Below are 25584 nucleotides of genomic sequence, written 5' to 3'. Positions count from 1 at the left end.
TCAGATACTACAGAATGAAAGAATGAACGAACTGAAACCAAATGGAAACTGTAGAGAGCCAGGACAAAATAAAGCTGCTGTGCTTGGAAGGTGAAACCACTGCGCCAGTACTGGAGCCGGTGTGCTGACTGGAACCGCAAAGCCTTTGGGGAAAGTTACCAGGCATGAAGCAAGCTGCCAGGCTGTATTAACAGCTGCTGTACAGGGCAAGGGAATTCCTGCGGCATAATTAAAGATGTATGATTATAAGGGAGAGAAACCCATGCCCAAGACTAGCCTGGTAGGGCTAGATTGTGTTTATTGTACCATTTTGTCTGAATGCGGCGCTTGTAAATAAATCCACCTGTAAAGGAGCTGCTCTTTGGACTTCAAACCTGTGTTGGGCTGTCTGTAATCAGGGACCTGCCTCAGACTGATTGGCCCTGTTGTAAACTGCCCCACACGGCATCTTAGTACGCATACTTCATACACATTCTGTTTACATGATCCTAAAAATTAACCAAATAAATTAAATGTAATCACTCACAGTCGCTGCAGTCTGTACTTTGCCCATTATCCTGATGTCTTCCAGAAGCCCATTTTACTCTGATCTCTTTTTTTCTCCACTAGCATGTCAGACAGAATCTGGATCATTCAACCATAAGCGCTTTTTTTCAAGCGCTATCTGATATCAGAAACTTGCTTCCTACAGTATGTGTTTTCATGTTTTTTTATTATTGTCTGGTTTTAAAGGGCCCATCAACGGCTCTATTCTAAGCATTTGTCACTCTCCTTAAAATAGTTTTTTGCAGTGACCAAGGTTCAACTGCACATTATGAGTGTTTTTGTTTAAAATACAATCCCTCATTAAGGGGTCTCCTTCTAGTGTGTACTTACTTTGAAGTACACTCCCATACTGCTTGGAGCAGCTGGATGTGCTTAGATTATTTACATAAATAAGCTATTGCCTTTTGGGAGGAGAAACAGGATTCCACATTGATTTGGAATTCCCATTAGCTTTTAGTTTTTAATGAGTTTAACTTAGTTTAGATGTTGTAATTTTGGCTTCATGGTTCAAGGAACATTACAAACCTGAAGAACATCTGTTCAGTTTTTAAATAGCTAGTTTTAAATAGCTTAATAAAGTTCATAAGTAACTAAGTAACTACATTTCATGAGTGCATTTTGAGGTACAAAGGGCCCTAGATTCAATACACTTAGGCAGTGAAATCTCCATTGGAGGTTACTTACAGTAACTGTTTTACAAATAGGAGCCAAAGGCTTCACCACAGACACAAAGTAACTTTAATCAGTTTGGTTTTTAAACAGTCAAATTATGTGGATCCAAATCATTACTTTGCACAGAGAATCCTCTTTTAATAGACAATCACAGAATAACAGAAGTTTTGCTTCCATATGATTCTGTTCATGCTTATCGTTCTGCAAAATTAAAATTTTAATTTGCAAAATTAAATTCATTTTTTTGTTTCAAATTAGAGCCTATTCTAAATCATCAAACTGTGTTTTATGTTTGAAAAACTTCAAACTCATGTTTTGAAATATGGTAATATGGTTTGAAAATGGTAATACGGTCTGATATTAATTTTACTTTTGTTTCCCACCAACACTAGTTCTCCAGTGTCTCCAGCAAAACTGTCATCTTCATACCTTGACAAATACTTTCCAGCAAATTCAGAACAGAATTCAGCATTAAACAAAAACAATTCAGAACAAATTCTGTTATGAAGCAAAAGTACTGGAAAATCTCCACTCATCTTCGAGGAAGCAGTGCAGGCAGTATGTTATGGAAAGTACCTGTTCATAAATTGACGTTACCTGTCTTCAGAGAAGCGCCCAGGGGTGGAAATGCAGAAGACCTTTGGATTGACATACTCTGTGGAGAATTCCTCCGCAGGAACTACATAAGCCTTGTACTGGGGGAAGAGCGAGTGGTCAAGATATTTTCAATGTCTCACAAAATAACATGATCACATAGACACTTAGTCCAACAGGAAATTAGAAATTTCTTAGGCATTACAATACTTTAAATATACAAACAGATAGGCAGAGAGAGGAATGGATGGTAATCGTACATCACAGTGATATGCTTGACTCCATTTTGAGATCTGCGCACCACTTTTTGTAAAAGAAATGCAATCCCATCCTCCTTCAGTACAATATGGCAAGTTGTGTCAAGGGAAAGGCTGCCTCTGGACATTATGCAAAAAAACAGTGATACTAACTGTTTGCTTAATTTCTAAAGTTTCTGCTGAGAATAAATATTTACAGGAGTAATTAAAACATCCCCTATCAAAACACCCAATATCTATTACAGAAATGTGTTTTAACCCTTTATGCAGAAATGATTTAAACATGTAACTGATAACGGCCTCAGACTGCAAGATGACAAGCATCAGCTTCTTCAAACTTTACCAGCTAAACACAAATTGAAACGACATAAGCTCAGAAACGGTTGTGTCTCCAATCAAGAAGTGAAGGTTAAGAAAAGGAGTGAGCCAGATGGATCCTGGGATAAATGTTACTGCAGAGTGGTGTAAGACAAAGGTGTACAGCATGTGGCCAGCTGATCTCCTTAATATGCCCTGTAATCGTTTCAATATTCAAAGAAAATCACAGTCCACTTTTAAGAAATAAATATGCTGTGAATAAATACAGAAGGATTTATCTTTTTTGTCACTGATAAAATGCATTGTAAGGCACTCTAGTGTTACAAAATAAGAACAAAGTTTTCACCAGATAACATACCGTTATAACGAGCTGGTGAAAGCACCTAATTGTGGAGGTTAAACAGATCTTAAAAGGGCAAACTGTAGATGTACTGAAGAAATACTCTGCTCAAACTCAAAAGTAAATCTTAACACCAGGGCCAAAAACCACGCCAAGAAGAGGACAAGGACTGAACATGCTGTTTTATTGGAATCAGGGTGTGGCGCTGACGAGCTCTTACCAGGAGGAAACGAGCTGTGGAGGCCTGGAGCAGCAGCTCGAATTTATGAGGCAGCTCATAGACGGCAATGCGATTCTGTTCATCAACGGCAGCACTGCGGCACAGGAAGCTGGACAAAAGAAAGAGCCAGGTGCTGAAATATCTCATTTTACTGAAACTCACACCCTGCATTGAAGCTAAAATGTACAGTAGACTGAAAAAGAAAATTGCTCGTGGTGACAACCCACTCAGCAGCCAGACCTGTATTTGCAGCTGAATATATTGACTCTCCCCTGAGTGGCACCCGCAGGCTGGTCGCCTATCATCACAGTGACGCTCTGCAGGGCCTCATCTTCGCTGGCGTACTCCAGAACCACCACATACTTGCCCGGCTGAGGCACTCGCAGTGTTTGTTGTAGCCTGGCCTGCACAGGGCAAAGAAAAAAGCAAGAGAAAGTGGGTAACAGAACTTACATTCAAACAAGAAGCAAAGCTGAGTATTATTAACACTCAATACAGCTGTATTTCACAAGTGCAAATCTCCTGACAAATGAAGCAGGTTTTGTTTGCTGGCAAAAAGTGATCTCTCATTGCAATGAAGGCCTGATATGTCTGATATTTGAGATAGTCAGAAAATGAGTTAATCACTTAAGACGAGGATGCCTTATCATATATCACCCATCCTGTAGGTGCTCTGTATTGCTGTTCAAAATGATACATATTATAAGCTCCAAATTCTACATGATGAAAAACTTTTAATAAAGACAATTTTAACTAAAACAGTGACATCAGATGACGAAACCTAAAGAGAAGCTGCAGCCCAGCTCAACAATATATTGTACATAATGTAAATATATACATAGAAAGAAGGTCAAGTGTTAAGTAACGATATGGCTACTGGTATGAATGAGAACTTGACTCTATTGGCTTTGGAGTTGGGGAGTCGGTATCTGCGTTCTGATGGGAGTAACTGGGAGGTATTGAACAAGGGGTGAGAAGAGTGTGTACTGTATGTATCCCCAGGCCGGGCGGGGCTGCACCTGTCGGCCACTGAAAGAGACCATCTCGGGGTGCTGGGGCGTAGGCTGCTGTATGCGGACTTCGACCCTCGTCGAGTGCAGGCCCTCGGTTCCCAGAGCAGCTGGGAACCCATCCATTGGCACGTGTTTGTACAGCAGGCAGCTGCGCAGGGAGAGGGGGCGACAGCGAAACTCATCAACAGCACTGGTCACGTGTGGGAGGAGCCAGCAAGCCCCCCCCGAAAACCTCTCAGGCACTCGGCTGCAGCTGTAGGCTTTGCTGCTGCCTCCTTAAAATCTTACTACACCGCACTTTTCAGGTTTTTTGAGGTTACAAGAAGCATCTGGATGAGGTCCATGGATCACGAGATACATAGGCCAGCTGTCCTTTCCTTACCCACAGCCTCAGGTGACTGTGAAGTAGATTTTGCTGTCTTTAGTGCGGCTTATTTTACTTTTTCTCCAAATGTGAAAATAGTGATGAATGTACATTTTTTTAAACACCTTTTTTTAAATCATTTACAGTTAATACAACATTTTGTGTTAGATGCCCACGGAAATCGGCTGGTCCACCAGGGTTCCTCACAGAACTGGCCACACTGTACATTGTCTGCAGTGGACAAGCTTACTTCCAGTCGGAGTTCTCTGCACTGGACTCGTATGTGCACGGCTCGGTGACCTTCAGGGACAGAATAGGTGCTTCATAGTAACTGCTGGGCAGCAACACTAAGTAGTCCTATGAAAGCGAGCAAATAAAATCAATTTTAGGATAACTGTAATCTCAAGTACCAATGAAGTAGAAGCAGAGTATTTTTATTAAAAGCAGAACGCAACATTGCATGAAAACCACTCTGTTCTATCCACAATCAAGAACTCCATCCATGTTTTCCAGCTCTCTCAGTTTAGTGTCCTACTTTTCTTGCTCATAATTACTCTTATATCCTCTTAATCCTTTAGTGATTATATTTTTGCTTTAATTAATGATTTGGTAAATTGTATTATTTTGTCAGTGAAAGAAACCATTTGCAAAATTACATCCATGGATGGTTGTAACTTCACTAGAAGTGAACAACACAAGCCACTTCTCCAGTTCATTTTTAAATTAGGTTTTAGACAGTAAAGGCACTCAGTAAAGACTCAGGTTACGCCATAAGGCCCTGACATCCCAGGTTTGGGCCAGGGCCATGTCTGACCAGCTATGACCAGGACAATTAGTTCTGCCACAGAGGCTCATGGGCCCTGCTGGGTCCGGCCCCTGTTGTCAGTGCTAAGACTGCTGCAAGGCACGTGGAGCTTGAAATAACACATGGCCCCAACAAGCCTGTGAACTGGAGGAGCAGGTTCTCACCCTCTCTGTGTAGCATGGGATTTGCAGCTGAAGTCAAGTCAAAACAATTGGGGATTCCTGATTAGCTGACAATTCAAAATGTTCTTCCAAACAAAATGTGTTGTAATCTTGCTAAACAAATGTAAAGGGGGTAAAAATCATGAACAACACAACACACATTCGAGTATTAATCTTTGTCTTTTCCAAAGTCAAGACATCTAATACCTTACTAAGCTAAGATAAAAGAATGTTTGTTGAAATAAATTAATTTTTCCAGCTTGCTTCCAGTGCATGGTCAACTGTAAGTCTCAATGACGGCCGTCTGTCCAGCTCGCTCCTGCCCTTCGACCTTCATATGACTCACCAATAGGACGCCTTCAGCCTTGATACTAATGACCCACTTCCCCGGGAGGAGAGGGAAGGGATCAGTGAACCCATTCCCTGGGACGGTGATGAAAGCTGGGGAAGAACTGGGTGGAAATATCACCTCCTTGCTTTGTCCTGGCCCTAAGAACACGACCAAACAGGAATGCAGTGTTGGAAGATGGCATTATTTAGATTTGTGCTCAACTTCTTAACTAATCCTGGTCTCTTCTATTGAATAGTTAATACAGGCTAAATATTATTACGTACTGTACTACTGTATATGTATAATACTCTCAATCACATTAATAAATGACACAATAAGAAAAACAAATTTAAATTCACTGCCATGTGATCAGATTTAGCATCAGGCTGGGCCAATCACTTCTGTTTGCTCCAGATGTATTTGCACTGTATACTGAGCCTCAAAAGAAATGTATCAGTATTTATAACAATATTTTTGTAGCAGATGCACTGACATTTTGTAACACATTGACATTTTATACTGTAGGTAGACTGATTAAGCAGATTAACATGAGTTAATCAGGATGCAGGGACTATCCAACTCCCCTTGAAGAGCCTGATCAAGTAAGTGCCTGTTCACAGGTCTCTGTACCCTAAATGCCCCTCCACGTCCCTTCTCATCCCACAGATGTTCAAAGGACTTCAGGTCTGGCAAATAGGGAATCACTGGCTCATTCTCATTTTGCAATCATTATTGTTGTTCTGTATTCACTGATCTGCACAAAACAGATCGCATGTTGAAAGCTCCATCCAGCTTTCAACATCGTGTACCGATGTCACAAAAGGGGTTGCTCTTTTGATTATCTGGGCATATCGGTTCCTCTTAGCCTTTTCATTTCTTGAATTTCACTAGGCTTGACATTCAACAGGTTTCCACACCTCATTATCTGTGCTCAATCAAGTTTCTCGCTAATGAGATGATTTAGAGCTGATGGAATAATCTATATCACTCAAAGATATCACTGTCAGTCATGAATGGTGAATTAATCAAAATCATTTCATTAATACCCACAACATATATACATATTATATATATATTTTTCTTAACACATAGATGCATAAATAGTATTTCTTTTGATGTTCAGTATATACAGTACAGTAGTCTTATAATACAAACTTTTCAATCCCTGATTTCTTTAAAGAAACAGATACAAAAAGCATCAAAGCCTAGTCAAATGATACACTAAAGATAAAATAAACTTTGAACAAATTTGCTACAAAAAAGCTAGGAAAAGAATGAATGATGTTAGTGGGTAGAGAAATTAAAGTGTTGATGGGAGCTAGTGGAATTACAATTATCATGCACGCAGTACTGAAAGACAAACGTGAAACAGACGATATTCTGTTATATAAATTAACAAGCATTCAGTGGTTATCTCAAATGCATCAAGAAGATACAGTTTAAAGTCAAGACTCTTGCCAGGCTATACAACTTTCTGTTTATTATATCTGTTTGCTTTTGTTGTTTATGAAGAATCTTGCTCAAAACAGAGGAAAAAATTTGTAATTTTGCAATATCAGAACCAGAAATCAAAAATCTAGCTTGTTTCATCTACTTATCTGAAAAATATATGCTCTCTAAAAAATGTTACATGAAAAAGAAGAGTATTGTTCAGACTCTTCTACTATACCCAAGTGAAAACTGAAGTAAAGTTTTCTGAATTTTCCAAAGACAAAAGTGTGTTTTCTATCAATTCTATAATATCTATAATATGTCTATGGTGTCTCATTCAGTGACAATGACTTTCTCGTGAAGAACAATATTAATAAGTCCCATTAAATAAAATGTTGGTCAACATAAATTAAAATAAACCTTTATTAAATCATATTCCTAAATCATGAAAATATTGGATGAGCATATATAATTCTGTGGCATCAGAGACAGAGAAAACAAGCAAATTCCAAAGAGTTGATAACTTTTTAAATGTAATTTTAGAATGTCCTGCAAGCAGAACTTTGCAATATTTTATCCATGAAAAAAAAACATACTGAGCCCTGTGAAATACCAGACGAGATCAAGCCATATTTGAAAGATTTACCCAAGGACTTCAACCGTTTAAGGGAAGTCAAACAAGGGCATCTGAGTAAGCAGAATGTCCTGATTTACAGTACAGGGAGTAGTGCTGTGATAGAAGAAAACCATTAAGATAGTGATCCCAACACAAAATCGCAGATATTTTGCAACTTCAACAAACTTCAACAAAGACAAGTGTATTGTGACTGAAATCCAGATGGAAAGACTTAAAAACATTATTTACAGTGACATGACTACATAGGTGCACTGCAACAGCCCTTTCTTGATTTATTTTCAGAAAATATCCTCCAAATAAAAAGGCAACTTAGATACAGTATGTTTTGAAAATGATTCAGTTTTTCCAGAGCCATATCAGGATAGTAATTTCTGCTATCAAATTGTGGGTACTTTGTTTCGCTTTGCTTCTGTCTTTCAAGAAGTTAGAAACGATTCTGTAAAAGCTACATTTTTAATTTGAGCACGAACGAAAGGCTCTTAATTCTATATGGCTCACAGATTTACTAGAAGAGCTGAAACAGGAGCCGTGACATCACCAGGAGGTAAAAAGGGAACTTGAAGTTAAGGAGACAAACTACAGCAGCTCATGGCAAATGCTCATGTCTTTGGGAATATAATAATTATTGTATAATAATAATAATGTTTCTTTATTAGCCCTATACAATTTCTTGCATTAGGAAAGTGTCTTTTCGCATACCCCAGCTTTCCTCCATGGAGACACAGACACAGAGACAGGGAGAGAAGCTTGGGGTCAGAGCGCAGGGTCTGCCATTGTACGGCGCCCCTGGAGCAGTTAGGGTTAAGGGCCTTGCTCAGGGGCCCAACGGAGTACGATTTCTCTGCCAGCCGCGGGATTTGAACCGGCAACCTTCCAGTCACAGGCGCAGATCCTTAGCCACAGAGCCACCGCTCCGCCCTAATATGCCTACAACTGAAGCATTGCATTACAATCCTGACCAACACCAAACGTAAAAATGTCATTAATAAGATGCCCTAACAAAGCATGATGAAGAATGTAATGCTTCTCACAGTTCAAACAGTAATTTCAGAACACTAGAATACAATAAAACAATGACAAAAATAATGCCAATCAATAACGTGACCTTCACACTCATTTATGATCAACACAGCATTCAAATGCCTTAAAAAACAGACTCAACTACAGAAGACTGATTTATCATGGATGAGCCTCTCACCACAGATCATCATACTGTACCATGCCAGGAAATGAGCTCCTTAAAACGGAGAACAAATCCCACGGGAAGCAGCTTTGAAAACACAAGGCCAGCTGCCTTACCTGTGCTAGCACGGACTTGGGAAGCAGTCACACGGCCATACAGAGCCGTGTCTCCGGGGTTAACAAACCTCAGGATGACACTGAACAAAGAGTGTCTTGCCTCATCCACATGCACTGTTACTCTGACTTCATTCTGAAAAAGGGGGGAAGGCAATAAGGGCACAGGAACGGGTACAGGAAGGAGGAAAGAACGGACAGGCAGCGTCTTGGGATGGTGTCAAGGAGCCATGCAGAGAGGTACAGTACGCCAGTCGAGACGTAAGCACACAAGCTTGAAAGACTCACTTACAATTACAACAAGAGGGAAAATGAACTTCCTCTGCCACCAAGATCCTCCCTCTGGCAGGCGTTTTGGAAGCCGGGGTGGCGAAACGTACTATAATACGGTAGAGGCTAGAAGAAGTCACAGTGACTGGCAGGACCACCTCTGGCTGGGAAGAAAGAGTGTTAGGGCCAAAGACAGGAGGAGAACCGCGCAAGACAGAAACACCACAACCCCTCACGGGCCTGCCAGCCTCCACCGCCACCATCCCCCTCACTACAGAAGCGCCCACACAGTGTAACAAGCAGCAGACAGGAAGGCTCTTCAAAACCACTGCCAAGTGAAGATGGGATCAGCCCTCCTCACAACTCTTTCCCCTCCTCTAAAGGAAAAACAGTAAAGAGAAAGCCCAGAACGATCACAATCACAACTTCACGTTTCCTACTTGTGCAGATGACATGGTTGCGTAGCCCCTCCAGCTGAAGTCTGGAAATTCCCGCTGGTCGTAGCCGAAGCGTGCAGTCCTGCCACTGGGAGTCACTCCATCCTCAACCTCGTATTTGATGTGGTGCAGATCCGGGAAGTAAAAGTTCGTTTCTGGCCTTTAGGAAAGAGGGATAAGCTTTAGCCAAGAAAATCACTGTCTCGTTTACATAGTAATTTTATTTATATATATATAATGTATTGATCAAAATAAGTGGAGTATTTTTCTAAAACTGAATCATTATTAATCTTTTAGAAGCTGCAATGGATTACCATGCTTTTGCGTTGCACTTTTTTATCAAATGGAAATTGAATGTATCTAGAGGGGTCATTAAAAAAAATCTAGATGCACTGCAATTTCAAAGATGCTGAACTTTTTCTGTGTAGTTTTTCTTTTTAAAAAAAGGCAAATTGCCATTAGCACACAATTGTCAGTGATCATAATGCTAGGAGTCCTCTGTCAGATGAGTAGATAGTTTCAATGAAAGTGTAAGTTGACTTGAGGAACGAGAGGTAGACTTCCAGCACCTTCCCTGGCTAGAAGGATCCCTGAATCTTACTCCTGCTGTTGACAATGTTAGAACACTAAGTCAAATATATAATACAGCGCCATCGCCCTCCTCACACCCTCCTAGAGGAAAGGAACAGGGTCAAGGGATAACCCTGTGGTATACAGTCACACAACATGTAACGTGTAAATTAATGGGTAAAGGGTGTGTGAAGGCTGAGGTTTGAACCAGTGCAAGACTCTTGGAATCTGCTGCATTGCGGTGTGAAACTGTTAGAATCTCTTTAGCCTTAATATCTCATCTCTGACTTTAAAACTCTAGCTTTATGAATCTCTAACTGGGCGGAGCGGTGGCACTGTGGCTCAGGATCTGCGCCTGTGGCAGGAAGGTTGCCGGTTTGTATCCCGGGGCCGGCAGAGGAATCCTACTCCATTGGGCCCCTGAGCAAGGCCCTTAACCCCAGCTGCTCCAGGCTGACCCTGCGCTCTGACCCCAAGCTTCTCTCCCTGTCTGGGCGTCATATGGAGAGCAAGATGGGGTATGCAAAAGATGAATTCCTAATGCAAGAAATTGTATATGGCCAATAAAGTGATCTTATCTTAATCATTTGATCTTTGATTTCTCTTTCTTTCCTACCTACATGTATAAACTAAATTAACTAAAGTAATCAAGTATTTTTTAACTTTGTTAGGGAGACACCTCTACTGCTCAGGACTAGTAGGTACTATAATTGATCAGGCTGATCAGAGCAGCTTTGTGTCACTTATTTCTTATTCACTCCTTATTTTAAACTCCTTCAATGATTCCTCAGCATGATTCTCTAGGATTTTTGAGAATCTCCTCCAGTTTCCAGGACCACATGTCAGCAAAAATCCACTATCACATTGAAAAAAAAAGTTGCCAAGGTTTAATAATGCATTCAGAGAGTCCAAACCATATTTCAGTAACTTCATTTAACAGGATTAATAAATTTGCCAATGGCATTAAAGGCAGAACTCATTCCGATTATCTCTGAAAGCTGTAGTTTACATTCACGCTGACAGCTTGTTCTTTTCTCCTCTGAGCACTGGATTTCTGTGTGTCAATGATTGGGCATTGAAGATTTCAGCATGTTAAAAGAAGAAATTACATTAAAACCACATGAAACACCTGAATACATGCAAGGGGTGCTATACCAATCAACAGATCACTGAATAGATCCCAAAACATTATTGGTTGACCTCTACAGACTTATATACTGTCTTTAGTGCAACTGAATGGATAATGAATATGCATTCATACTAAAAGAAAGATGATATATATATATATGCATGCTCCGGAATACTACACCAGAGTATTTTTCTGTCCTTACTGGTTGCAGGTGCGTCCCACCACATGTGGCCGACACTGGCACTGTCCAGACCTCTCATCGCAAGCATGGCTGACTGAGCCTCCAACATCACACTGGCAGCCTTTCAACAGGAACAGCAGAGGTGTTGTTCATCGAGAGACACTGTATCATTACAAATATCCTGCTGTAGGACCGACTCCCCTTCTCTGGAAACGTCTACTAGTGAATCACACTGCACTGGCTTTGCACTGCTCTGCCTCTAGACAGCGAAACCCATCAAAGTTATTTAATTCCAGTACAAGAAAGGTATTGTTTTTTCAGAACTGCTACAAACATGTGTTTAAAAAAGGATTAAATAGTACTATTCAAAATACTTCCAAAATAAATTAATTATCTTCAAGTCATTCCATGTCTAATAAATGCCTCCTACCTCTCCAGCCTCCATCTCTGAACAGCTTCTCTCTAGGTTTTGCGTATCAAACGTAATTCACATTTTCTCTCATTATGCTATAATCAAAGTTTCACAACATTTATTATTTATTTCTAGAACAAAGTCCTGGCATTCGGAGATCAGTATTAACACACCCACCTTGACATCCAAAATAGCTGCTTTTCTGCAAGTTGAAGTATCCGTCCTTACAAGCATTACAGGTGTGGCTGCAGGTATTGGGCTTGCAGTAACACTCGCCGCTTTGCTGGAACAAATTTAAGTCCCAATAAAGAGTGTTTCCAAAGAGCACAGAAGCTGAAGTTATGGTTATTTTAATAAATTCAAGAAAATGTGTAGCGGCATAGAAAAAAATTAACCGCCTGATCTGGACATACAGAACAAATAAAAATTAAAATGAAGTTTGGTGCTTCAAAATTAAACTCCTATCTACCCTAAAAGCAGATCTCCACATTCAACATATACAGGTACTGTACACTCCCACCATGACTGTGTCACACACAGAAGTAAGGACCTACAGTATTTCTACCAAACAAAGGACAATAACTGGATATCTGCATGTGAGTCTTAATAGATTTAATAGGCATTATTGATTGTATTTTTATTTTTGTTGCTGTGCTGCCACTGGATTTAAACTCTTTTTCAAGCAGATTTTCGAGTTAATCTACTGTATAAGATGGGCAGGGAAAGTCATGAAATCAATTTAAATTTTGCTCAGAGCCAGAATCTGCCAAGGGCAAGACTCTCAAAAGCTTCAGAAGTTCATTGTCAAAGCACAGGGCTAATATAAACCAGCAATTTATTCATGAACAAAATACACCACTGTAGTACTGTGAACATTATTCAACAGATAAGACGTTGGGACGGACATTCAAGATAATTATTTTTGGTTGCTGGCATTTAGCTGTTTCCAGACTACAATCCGCTACTCGGCACCAGAGTTAAGGACCAAACCAGCTGGGAGAGATTCAGCTCACCTGTTGACACTCTCCAATGCCGCTGACTGTGCCCTTGACTTCACACTGACACTCTGCAAAAGACAGGAAGGAAAGGAGATCAAACCCTTGAGAATGGGAAGCTTGGCTAAAAAAAGGCAGAGAATGTGCTGTGATGAGAGAAACACCAGTCCTCTCTCTGATGAGGCACCACGATGCTTAACACAACTAAAGATCAAAGTTAAGTGTAAGGGACTGGAGTACTTGTGTTCCTCCTTATGATCATCCAATTTCTAGCCGCTTTATCCAAAGTGTCCTCAGAGAGGAGCCAGAGCCTGTTCCAGTAAGCAATGGGCACAAGGCAGGATACACGCTGGATGGACGGGACACCAGTCTATCACACAGACACGCACACACTCACTCCTGGGCCAGATAACAACTCAGTAGGTCTTTGGGCTGTAGGAGGAAACATGAGCTTTTAGTGGAATATCACACGAAGACTGGGAGGACATACAAACCCCATAAAGACAGGACCCAAGGATTTGAACGCAGGGAACCAGCGTGCGAGGCAGCAATGCTGACCACTGCACAATGTTCTGTCCATTGTTGTTATTATTATGATTCCTTCAGGAACACTGACCACATTTTCTGACTCAAGATAAAACATTCCTCGACACATGAGCTGGAGCCTTAAAGATCTGATTTGAGCTCTGCTTCCTTGACTGGGCAGAGATAGACATAAAAAAAAGATAGGACTATATAAATACTCACTGTACACATATTAGCAAACTGTACTTTTCCTTTTATTTTAATTCTTATTGTTGATTAAGGCCCAGATTCCACATTTGAAAAGCTGTCATCAAGTACTGAGTCTCTAAGTTGTGACTGGCTGGTGGATCAAAGCCATGTTTAAATGTAATCTTAAATTAACCAGTAGTTAACTCCTGTGATGACACAGCAACTTCAGACAAGATGGCAGCCTTTGTGTGAACCACATATCCCAGAATTCTCTGGAGAATGACCCACTACCCTCGGTCACCTGACCAGTCACTGCAAAGCAACTATTTAAAAAAGCAGGAAGCAGAGGCTTCTAATGGTTGGTTTTTAATCAGCTGTCTTTAGACAGAAAGCAAAATCACCAGAATCACACAGCTGAAAGGTTGTGTTTCTTTTCTTCTCTTTTCAGCAGCCTACACATGCTGACGCAGCTCCCTACTTGAACTACTAAAAAAGAAACATGTGCCCTCTGACAGCACAGTGTGAACAGGGGAGAGTGCACTGACAGAATGAGGGTCTGGTAGATTAAAAACTAGTTATCACAAAGAAGGCATAAAAGGTGAAATTATTGTCGATCACAAGTTAAAAAAGTCAGCATTCTGCCCAATAATATCAGTTTTTAAAATGTGGCTGCCAAAGTTAAACGTAATCCTGCTAACAGTAAGCATCCTTATACACTTAGGGTTAGAAAACATATTCGTAGGACGGCCAGATGTTTCCAATAACATAACGTTCTAGCGGATTGCGTGACTTTCCAGTCTTTCACTGCCTGCAGTTGGCACTGATTCTGTCCTTCATTCTTGCATGCCCCCCACCAAGGTCTATGTGTAATGTCAAAGAAAAAAAACATTTTTATCATATTTTAATATGATACATATACATAATAGGTGCTCTGAGTGTTTTGGCACAAATCATAAAGAGGTAAAGCAAATACTGACAGAGCCTTTCTCCTGCACATGTCATTGTTTGTCCTGAGCTAATTAAATCTGGTATGTCAGTTCCCCCAGGGGTGGCACTGGTTTAACCAGCACTGAGGTGAATGTACTGTGATCTGCTAGTCTGGTCTAAACAGGAAGGGCAGCAAATCCAGCTCAGAGCTCAAAGCTCATTCAATATAGCACCAGTGAGAGCCCGGATAGCACAGTCGGTAGAGCATCAGTCTTTTAATCTGAGAGTCCAGGGTTCAAGTCCCTATTCAGGTGCTTGTGTTTCTTGATTCTATTGTGAATGTCTGTTCAATATTGCACTAGTGTAGAGTAGTGCTCAATGTGAAGGCAGTGGAACTCAGAATGACACTGAAGCACAGGTCAGAAATGGAGCCCTATGTGTAATCTCAAGTATAAACTGTACCCCGGCTATCTCAGCTCCCGTCTGGAACAAAGTACTTAGCCAATGTTGTTAAAGCCAATCCCTTTGTTTCTTTCAAGAGATGGCTGGATGAGATCCTTTGATCAATTAGCTACAAAAAAAAAATTTAAGTTTCCGTGTTCTTATAACAAATACAGTATGGCTGAAGTTCAAATCAAGTCACCTATGGAAAAAATAATTCATAATACTCCAGCCCTATTAATTTCCCTTTGGGGCAGTTTGGCTGCAGCACATGACACAGTATCCATCAGGATCAACAGCTTCAACAGCATGCAGATACAGCAGGTAAAAGCACACCGTAGCGCTATAATGTATATACCAGGATTCCAATGTCTGTGGATTTTCTTACCTATGCACCCATTGGGGTTCTCCTGAGCTAAGTTCCAGTACAGGGGTTTACACCTGTCACAGAAAGGGCCTTCAACATCTGGCAGACACTGGCAAGACCCCTGGTGAAAGAGAGGTCGAGGTTGTCATGACATCACTGCATCTTTATTTAGCATTGCCTAACTGACTACTACAACCACAGGTTCAGAAATACACATTCACCCAAACAGAATTTAAACAGCAAAAGACCCACAGAAGTTTTTTAAACAAGATGGAAACACTGCATTCACACACATGATCAGATTCACAGCAGTAAGCTTTCCTGCTCTTGTTTGGAGTGCTCTGACTGAAATGTCTGGCAGCTGTCAGTAGACAGCGCTCCTCATGCTGGCACTGCATCGGTCCAGTTTATTCTGAACACTGGAGTCTGGAAATGTGATTCTGGCCTGGATTAAGAGAGGCTACATCTTATTTTGACCAACACAAGCTTAAACAGTACTTTAAAATGTCTAATATATTTAGGTTTAATGTTACTGTGATTGAACTAAACGGACAGTTTAAAATAAATTGAAGCTATAATTAAAGTAAGAAAATAAATATAAATTATTTTAAGGAAAGCACTTATTAAATATAAATGCCAATATAAAAGCAAAATACGATTGCATTCTTAATTTCCTTCTTAGCCCACCAAAAAAAAACTCTGATTTAAGTAATTACTGTCTGGTGGTCACAGTATTCTCCACAGTCACAGTAGACTTAATTGATTATCTGTACAATTAATCTAACTTTCCTCATTCCCAACTTAAAATTGTAAGATGAATAATAATAATAAACTGCTGTAGCCCGTATTTACACCAACAGAAAGACTGCTTTGACAAACTCCTAACATACTGTATAACACAACACAGCAGTACCATTACAGAGAGGGGATAACTCTCTGAATACAGAATATAATACCTGTATTCTATTCTTCCCTTTTTGTATTTAGAATACAAGAAACCGTTTGAAGAGAATGGATTGTTGCAATTTGTACTTTGCTTTACAATACTGTTACGACCCCAGGTGTCTAGGGGAAAAGGGGTGTAACATTTAGGATAATTCTTTTGGAAGCAGGTGGGTTTTGGTGAGGGACTAGGAAGAGTGATAACAAGGGTAAGAAACTAGAGCTGTGCCAAAGGAAAGAAAATAACAAACAAAATGGAGCTGGCTAGGACAGTGAGGGAAAGCTAATCTGACTACAAAAGAAAACCCGAAACACACGGTCCTCAGCGTCTTCAACACCCTAGCTAACCTGCACTGACTACCCAAAACCGTACAAGACAAACGGCACTCACCCGTAATAAACTAGTGTACTAATACAAAATCAACTAAGTGTGTAAGTGTACCCAACAACCTAAACTAACCTTATATACAAAAGTTCACACAAAAACACAAGTGAACCAGGAAGACAAATAAGGGAAAACGAGTAATAAATAGAAGCAGGGTACAAAAAGAACACAAACGTTGAACATGTAACACTGGGGCAAGGTAATGACAAAGAAGGATGAACACACAAACAAACGAAAGTACAAAGAAACTAACATAAATCCAACAAAACAACAAAGCCGAAGCTATACAAAAATACACACACACAAAGCAAAGCAAAACAAACCAACAAAAGAAGCCGAAGCAATAACCAGGAGCGAAGCGAAGCAATAACCAAAACCGAACGGGACCGAAGTCAAACAAAAGGCCTCTTCTTTCTGAAAGCCTCCATGTTAAATAGTGAATAAGATGTGTTCTGATTGGCTGAGGGCTAATTGATGATGACGTCATACTGAAAGTGTGGTGTAATGGTGGGCCAATGGGGAAGGGAGAACAATCAAGGGTCAACAGTGTGGACATAACAGAAAAAACACACACAGAACACACACTGGGACGTAACAATACATAAAGTTGTTCTGAAATTCTGCAATTCCAATAATTTCCATGTTTTGTTTGATCTATACTCCAAAACAACTCCATGATTCTTCTTGTAACCCTGGGAAAAATCAAACAGATGTCATATCCTACTACGAGAGTTTATCACGTGTAAATTGTTTCACAAATGAGAAGGAAATCTTACCGGATGCGTGTCCAGTGCGTTGAATTCAGTGCCTGCTGGGTTACAGTTGGGTACTGCAACAACAAAAATTAGCTATTTAAAAATCCTGTTTTTATTCGTAGGCAAACGAATGTGAAAGCACACAGCAGATAACAAAAAGGCAGCAGGTGGTTCCACCTTCAACTAGTTAAATCTTTTTTATTCTCTTGGAAACTCTGAGTCAATAGGTACTGCAACAAAGTTAATATGAACTGATATAAACGAAGTCTGAGGGAGAGAAAATACTCTGCATTACGCAGAACAGAAAAATTCTACCATTTTCGCCATGATTCTACCATGATTCAGAACTGATAAGACAGCTCCTGCCAGGTGTGCCCTGTCTCTTCCTTAGAGATACAGTCTGTACTGTGTGCAGTGAAGCTCTCGCCTGACAGGGACTCTCAGCTGGGGCAGCGGGGCAGCGGGGCGGGGGGACAGAGGGACAGTGGGGCAGCGGGGCAGGAAGGCAGGGGGACAGAACCTTGGCAAAGTGGGAAGTCAAACCCCCCCTCAGCGCAGCGGTCACAGCGCAGGCCGGCCACGCCAGGGCGACAGGAGCACTGCCCCGACACCTGGTCACACGGCGCCGGGGACGAGCCTTCGGGGTGGCACTGACACGCTGAGGGGAGACACACAGACAGTACCTCTCACCCACTAGAAAGAATCAGTGCGACACAAATCACAACACCTTCAGCTGTCTGCAGCCAAGGACACTGCGGAAAACAGGATCTAATGTGGCAATTATTCTAGATACACTTACATTAGATAGCTTTTAATTGCCTGGGAGCTTGAATTTAATACTGGGTTAAGCAAATTTACATGAACAGAATACCGTACTGTAAGTGAGGTTCTTATTTCTGTACGTTAATCATAGTCACACAAACAAGATATGAAAAGGGATCTGTGAACTCAATTTAAATGTTACTTCGTTGTCTAAAAACAACCTCCACTTAACTACAGTACACAAAGCTCTCAAATATTTTGGCACCTGTGAGTTATATACAGAGCAGGCATACATGCTCACACATACAGCACATGCTGTTTTCAATAAGGCACTGAATGTTCGAGCTCCAGGTTACGGGTGCAGTCCAGCCTTTAATCTGAGATCTGACGACTCAAGCCTCCTTAGTCTTTCTGAAGACCATGGGCACAAGTGATTCTCCACGAGCGGCGCCACACTGTGGAACTCATTACATGAGTGAATAATGAGTCTATGCGACTCATTATTTTAGAATTCACTTCAACGCCGTGTCTGCTCAGCGAAGCTTTCAATGAATAACACAGTTATTGCTCTTGATTTTATTGGTGGCATTTGAGGTCTGTTTGAAAACAGAACAGAGTAACTCACAGTAACAGCTGGGGTACCCATAGTGTCCTGAAGCACACTGGTTACATTTCAGCCCCGCGTAGTTGGTGTGACATCTACACTGGCCCCTCGGACCGCAGGTCTGGTCCACTGCTCCAGCTCCTTCGCAGCTACATGCTTTAAACACACAGCAAACAGCAACCGATCCAATCAGTGCGCAGAGCTACTGTAACACACTGCGATGTAACTTTTAGTTTTTTGTAATAAATGGAATCTGATATCCTCACTTTTACCCAACTCCATTGTTTTCCCTACTGTACTGTACTGTGCACTGTAGTTCTACTTGTATTGAAGCCACCTGGAGATCTGCATCTTAACTGCGATTTACCCAGGAAACCTTTCGCCATTTGATTCCTGGTTTTGCTTACAGGATTCGCTCTGTTTTCTCTTTTGGTGAATGGCTACTTCAGTTTTACCTTTTTACTTTCTACTTTTGTGTCGCAGAAAGCACTAATAAGAGCACCGAGAAGAAGACTCATATTCAGCTGCAATGAAAAAAAGTTGGAAATGCACAAAAAATAAATTCTCTCTCTTTGAACAGTTTAAATATTTCCATTTTTGCCTATATTTTTCTGTACTGTACATGCATATGCAGATGTAATGATAGACTAATCACTCTGTTCTCCTCCTCACTGAGAGCTGGTGTGTGGGGAGTGTACTGACACACCCTGGTTGGTGTCACATCATCCAGGTGGGGCTGCACACTGGCGGAGGAGCACTAAGCACTGTTTAAGTGTAAGGAATTATTATTATTATTATTATTATTATTATTATTATTATTATTATTATTATTGCTAACATGTGTTGAGCACAAGTCCAGGAGGTGAAGAGAGATGCAGACGCCTGACCTTGGCAGACGGGGAAGGAATGGTACCCCGAGCGACACTGATCGCACCGAGATCCCTCCACCTCTGGGCGACACAGGCACTGTCCGGAGGCGTCACACACCTCGGGCTGGCACCCAGCTGGGTTGCAGAAACATGCTGAGAAATAACGCACAAGAAACCTGTCACGCACAGACGGCTTTTGATAAAAAAACAAACATTAAAAGCTGAAACACTTTGGAGCTATGGGATTTTCCTAACAACCACAATCCAATTTAAGCAACTCTTATTTCATCCTTTTCTGAACTAGGTAATAAAAGATATATCCAGTTGTTAAACTATGTTATAAACCCTGACTTCCCTCGTGGCAGAAACGACTGCTTGAGGCCCGGCTCAAGACAAATGTGAAGCTGACAGCAACATAAGAAACTGTCTTAACTGGATCCCAGAAACAAACCTGTTAGCATGTGAGTTGTGAAGGTGGTGATTGCTGCCACTGTATTGATCCTAGACCTTGGTGGTAGTGGTTGATGTCACATTACCAATGATCAGTTAAAAAACTCCACAAAATCAGTGCTAAGACATGTAGCAACTTTTCACTGGACCTCACTTCTTGCAACCTGAGGTTCTGGGGCACCATCCTGTCAGAATCTTTTGACATGCCAATATGTTTATGTATGTGGATTCCAATGCTTCCAATTGAAATGAATCCACGGACAAAGTGAAATGAAGAGCTCTTTCTTTCTGTTCTACAACCTTAATTGAACGTTACTATGCTCTCCACATCAGAGGTTCTTTCCAGACTGGTCTGGTTCATGTGTTGTGCAGACCTGAAATCGCATCATTGAGAAATGAAGAGGGGCAGCCTGCCCTAACACAGCTATGAAGTGTCCATGGATTCGCTTCTCCTTGTATAAAAAGTTGATTGCAACTGCAATTGCTCAAGGTTGAAAGGTCCATTAACTAATGTCCTTAGAGAGAGCAGATTAGTCATCTTGTTCAGAAGTTCTGTCAATGATGAGACATCATCCACAGCACAACAGTCACTATCTAAGTATGTGACTTGCAAAACTTGTTCAAATTCACAGCCCCCAGTATATCACAGGGTCATAACTGTCTCTGTGCAATATCCCACAGGAGGAGGTATCCATTTTCAGTCAAATCAAACAGAAATTATCTCTTCACCTTGGCAGTTAGGGTAATTGAAATGCCCCGGAGCACAGCGTTCACAGTATTTGCCTTGAAATTCTGTCCGACACCTGCAGTCTCCCGTCAGCATATCACAGAACTGATCTGCCGCCCCTGGTCCGCTGCACCGGCAAGCTGGCAGCATTCCCCAGATGACACAAGACACATGCAGCAAGAAAAGAGTGAAAAGGCAACATGAGCCTCCAGTACTGTATATTCAGAAATGCTAGGACAAAAATAAATACAGGGCTGAAGAGCCCATCACAATGACAGCTTACAGAAAGAAAAGTGTTTTCTTAACCAACTCATTACATCAGAAATTAGTCTTACAAGGGGCCTCCCACATGACTGGTTTGCCTGAGTGCTGATTTATGGCTTTGAACCTGAGTACTGGTTCATGTCGATAGCCAATTCAGACTGGAATAAGTGGGTACAACTGTGCTCCCAGTGAGCACTCCCAAGAGCAGGATGGGATCAATAGGAAACTGGCAAAGCAAGTGCCCCCTGTTCCTTCTGGGTGCCTGCAGAGATGCGACTCTCCACTGCTCAGGGCAAATCCTCCCTCACAGGAATGTTCCCTGTGATGAGTTAAAGGGGAGGGGCTTGAGAGTGGGGGGAAGGGCTTGAAGCTGGGTGGGAGGAGCTTGTAATTGCTGGCTATTCAACTGGCTATTGCAAAATATTTGGGAATAACAAAAAAAAAATGTTGTACATTCTAAATGTGCGTGAAAAAGCCAGAACTGGTACAGACTGACATATAATCCTATAATATAATTTGAGAAAGAATATGATTTGGACCACATCCTACTGTTCTGGAAACAAAAAAAAAAGACAAAACAGTTCCTGGCTAACTGTTTAATAATTGTTCAATATCAATCTGCTTTAATGAAATAAAAACAAGCATGACGTAGATTGTAACTCCCACTGTATAGATTCAAAACAAAGGAGAGGCCCAGCATTTGATATGGAATTCTTGAAAAAACGCCAATCAAAACAATGTTGACCAAATATTTCTGCTGTTCAGACATGTTTTTAAAAAGATAATTTCTCATTGTGCGGTTATTCTTACGTTGACAGTTGGGTGGTCCAAAGTACCTTGCAGGGCAAGTCTTGCTGTCTAAAGGCAAGAAACAAGTGAAATCAGTGCTTTCAATACCCAGAATTTGAAATTCTCAATACATTTAATTTTTCCCCATTGTTTAAGGAGAAGTGTAACACAAACTTTTAACGGCCATAGTGGAAAATATGGTGCACACAAGCAGAACCCCTTTAAGATTATATTACCCCTTTGGTAATGGAATAAAACAAAAAAGTTGCATTTCTTAAGCAGTGTGGGGAAAAGATTGACATTCAAAGCACTGAAACAGAGCTCATGGAGTCATCTATTGAACCGACTTCCTTTACCTCCTTACCTCCTCCATAAGGTAGAAAAGCCAGAATATTTGTATTTCTTTTATGACCCACGAATAAATAAGAGAAAGAATTTGATGGAGAAATACAAAGCCATTATTATTAGTAGTAGTATCTTATATGCAAAATCAATTAAAAAATTATTGATGTCTAACGTCCACATCTGTCCCGCTGTTCCATACCAAACCTGTTTGATTACTGATATTAAAACAAAATGTCCGATGTAATATCCAATTTCAAGGTGCTGGTCACACTGACAATCAGCACTGGCATTGAACCAATGATTTTGTGGAATAAGCAGCAGTCCTAAGATTCAATACTGCATATATAAAGTTATAGTTAAGAGTTTCCCTAAACCACGAGTGTACAATACACTTACCCACAATGTGGTCTGCAGGAGATTTAGTGGTTGTCGGAAAAACAGGAAATCCTATTTGGAAAAAAAAAACAATAAAATGTATTTGTCCACTATTAAAATGTGTTCTTTCCATACAAATTACACTGCAGTTATCATCTTGGAGCAATGAACCAGACACTGCATAAAACTGTAGGGTTAAACAATGGTAAACAAACATACAGTACTGTAAGATCTCTGGACAGTATAAGAATTTGAGGTAACATGCTTTCTTCTTGTGTTGGTAGGTCTTATAAATAAGAGTATAAAAATTGCAAGTTAAGGCTATATGGCCCATCTTCAGTTGTAGTTAACCAAATCTCAAATTTTCTCCCTTGCCTTAACTTTAACCCTAACCCAAATCCCAAAGAAACCCGGAGTTGGTGCTTAATCAACCTGACACGGAAGCCTATCCGACATACTCACAACTTCTTAAGTAATAAAACATGTCCTTTTCTCTGTCCAAAATTGATTTCAGTTTGCAATTGTAACCCCATGTTCCTCTTTTATGACTGAGTTTGGAATACTCCCCTGGGTTGGCCCAATCAATACTCCGCTGGATTTCATAGAAAACCTTCTAAACCAAACAAATTTCTCTCCTTTAACCTTTAACCATTTTGTTTCTCTTCCTCACACTCTTTCTACTATCCTTTTTGATGTATGGTACCCAAAACAGAACACAACATTCTTAACTGTGTTTTAAAATATGAATAATAAAACTTAATTGCATAACTTGATTGGATTTATATTTTAATTTTTTGCTGAATACACAAACTTTTTTTATTTTTATGCACAAACCTCTAATTGATTCCCAGATTTCTTTCATGAGATTTGTTATGTAAATGTGATATGTTCTTACTCCCTGTGTGGATTGTTTTTAATATAAAATAAATAGCAATTACATTTTATTCACCTGCTGCTGTTTGCCACCCTTACGATTTTTGTATAATCTGCAAGTATAAGTAATTTGCTAAATAAAACACTGCACTTAATGAGGAAGAGCAACAGGCCCAAAACAGATCCCTGAGGCACACCACTGTTTTTCCTATTCTGCCCTAGAGGAAAGAGCGCCACCTATTGAGCCGCCAACAGCTGCAAAGGCCTGATCTATTAACTACAGTGAAGACAAAGTAAAAATGCACAGTAAGTTATTGTTTGATTGAATGTATTACTGGTACAGTATATCTGATGTGAAACACACAGGTGAGTGGCTTCAAGGATCTCCGAACTCCTCTATGTTTTCGCTGATTCAAATGTCAACCAAGGTTTTCGTATTGCTTTTTTTCACTGTGTCTGTGTGAATGGCAAAATATTGGTACATATACTGTATATTATATTGTCATATAAAATAATGTTTTAATCCTATTAGATAATAATATTATTAACCGAGAGATTCCGCATAGTTCTAAATCTACTTTTAACTAATGTCCTTGTTTGTTTTCCTTCATATTTTAATTAACCAATATTTCCAATCCCAATACTCTAAAAACAGATATCAAGTTTTATATACTGTACTCAGTTTAAATACCAATTTATTCCTGGTACAGTTGAATTCAACACTCAATACAAGAGTGTTGTTTTTTATTTTTAAGACTCCACTGCTTATTATAAAATAACCCTGAATGCAAAATAAATATTTTGAAAAAAATATTCTTCATCAAAAATAGCAACACCAAACGTTCTCAATTCCACACTATTTTAGAAGGCTAAAAAGTAAATATTTCAGGTGGGTGACTGCGTTAGCATGCATAGGCTGCAAAGGAGCAAGTAATAGGTTTATTCCATGCTGAAAAGAGAAGAAGGAAAATACAACATTTCGGCCATGGAGCGTTTTTCAGGCTCCACACCTGAAGAAGGTTCCACGGCCGAAATGTTGTGTTTTCTTTCTTCTCTTTTCAGCAGGGAATAAACCTATTACTTGCTCCTAAAAAATAAATATGCTTACTTGCATACAGTATAGTGTATTTTTGGGCACAACTGTACAAATACATTTATGAAATGCTGACCAAAAGCACAAACTAATGAAAGTAACTGAGGATTAAAGGGATTAAAAACATGTGCATGGAAACTACAGTGATAATCTCCAGAACGGCTGGAGCTGCATAGCTTTACCTGCAGGTACTTCTGATTGAATCAGATAAGCACAGCTGTTTGTTTTTTGATGCATCACTGAGCTGTTAGAAAAGGCTTTGTTTGCAATGGGTTTGCTCTGTGGAATTTTTTAAAGTGTGAACCACAGGCAGCTCCAGCTCTTGCCTGCGAGTCAACGGTCAACAGGTCAAGTCCTGCATGCAGGCTAAGATCAGGATCAGAACGAAAATTCAGGCCAAAGAATTTATTAGAAGCGCAAATATTGATCACCTGGCAAATCACATTATTCACATCATACTGATTTTAACACAAATCTTTAAAGAGCTGTTGCAAATATTCATCCAACAGTTAAAATTAAATTACAAAAACTAATACAAAAAATCTCTCTGTCCAAAGCCTAACTGAGTTGGTTTTAAGCGTTCATTTGTTGCAAGATGAGACTGTAACTGAGCTGCCAGCACCTGTTCCAGACTTTTTGTGAGACCGGGCAAATTGGAAATAGTTCAGAAGTTGTGAAGTACTGTACCTGAGGGTCTTGGCCAGAGTTTCTAACAGAGATTTATAGGACCATGTTTCAGGAACTCTTGAGGAGGTGAGGCACAAGTGGACAAAGAGCTGAGATGCATGCTTTGAGTAAGAACACAGAAGGGACTTGGAAAGGGCTGTTAGTTACCCACACTGTATACTATATACAGTACCCTACCTGTGTATGGCAAAGAATTACCTTTTTTTCTCAACAATCATTCAAACAAACTGAAAAAC

At 40.3% G+C, this 25584-nt stretch overlaps 1 protein-coding gene across 4 annotated transcripts in view; it reads right to left on the bottom strand.

Annotated features, from left to right (window-relative positions):
* The window catches only part of LOC102696521 (laminin subunit alpha-3), a 126663-nt gene that overhangs the window by 56925 nt on the left and 44154 nt on the right, over positions 1-25584 (bottom strand). For 3 of the 4 annotated variants that reach the window (XM_015353650.2, XM_015353649.2, XM_015353652.2), the window contains exons 11-29: positions 22717-22767; positions 21997-22044; positions 20925-21062; positions 19764-19898; positions 18898-19032; positions 18031-18168; positions 17532-17584; positions 15450-15549; positions 12998-13050; positions 12162-12267; positions 11594-11693; positions 9696-9852; positions 9278-9419; positions 5637-5779; positions 4575-4681; positions 3967-4108; positions 3188-3351; positions 2948-3056; positions 1816-1913 (exon numbers count right to left, since the gene is read on the bottom strand). In XM_015353650.2, coding sequence (XP_015209136.2) covers positions 1816-1913; positions 2948-3056; positions 3188-3351; positions 3967-4108; positions 4575-4681; positions 5637-5779; positions 9278-9419; positions 9696-9852; positions 11594-11693; positions 12162-12267; positions 12998-13050; positions 15450-15549; positions 17532-17584; positions 18031-18168; positions 18898-19032; positions 19764-19898; positions 20925-21062; positions 21997-22044; positions 22717-22767 — 2119 coding nt within the window. Of the gene's footprint in view, positions 1-1815; positions 1914-2947; positions 3057-3187; positions 3352-3966; positions 4109-4574; positions 4682-5636; positions 5780-8988; positions 9122-9277; positions 9420-9695; positions 9853-11593; positions 11694-12161; positions 12268-12997; positions 13051-15449; positions 15550-17531; positions 17585-18030; positions 18169-18897; positions 19033-19763; positions 19899-20924; positions 21063-21996; positions 22045-22716; positions 22768-25584 lie in introns of all 4 variants that reach the window. The other variant, XM_015353651.2, reaches the window with a different exon arrangement.

Source organism: Lepisosteus oculatus, chromosome 6 (assembly GCF_040954835.1).
Source record: "Lepisosteus oculatus isolate fLepOcu1 chromosome 6, fLepOcu1.hap2, whole genome shotgun sequence".
Lineage (NCBI taxonomy): Eukaryota > Metazoa > Chordata > Actinopteri > Semionotiformes > Lepisosteidae > Lepisosteus > Lepisosteus oculatus.
The sequence above is the reverse complement of the archived record's forward strand: the minus strand, read 5'-3'. Positions and strand labels throughout refer to the sequence as shown.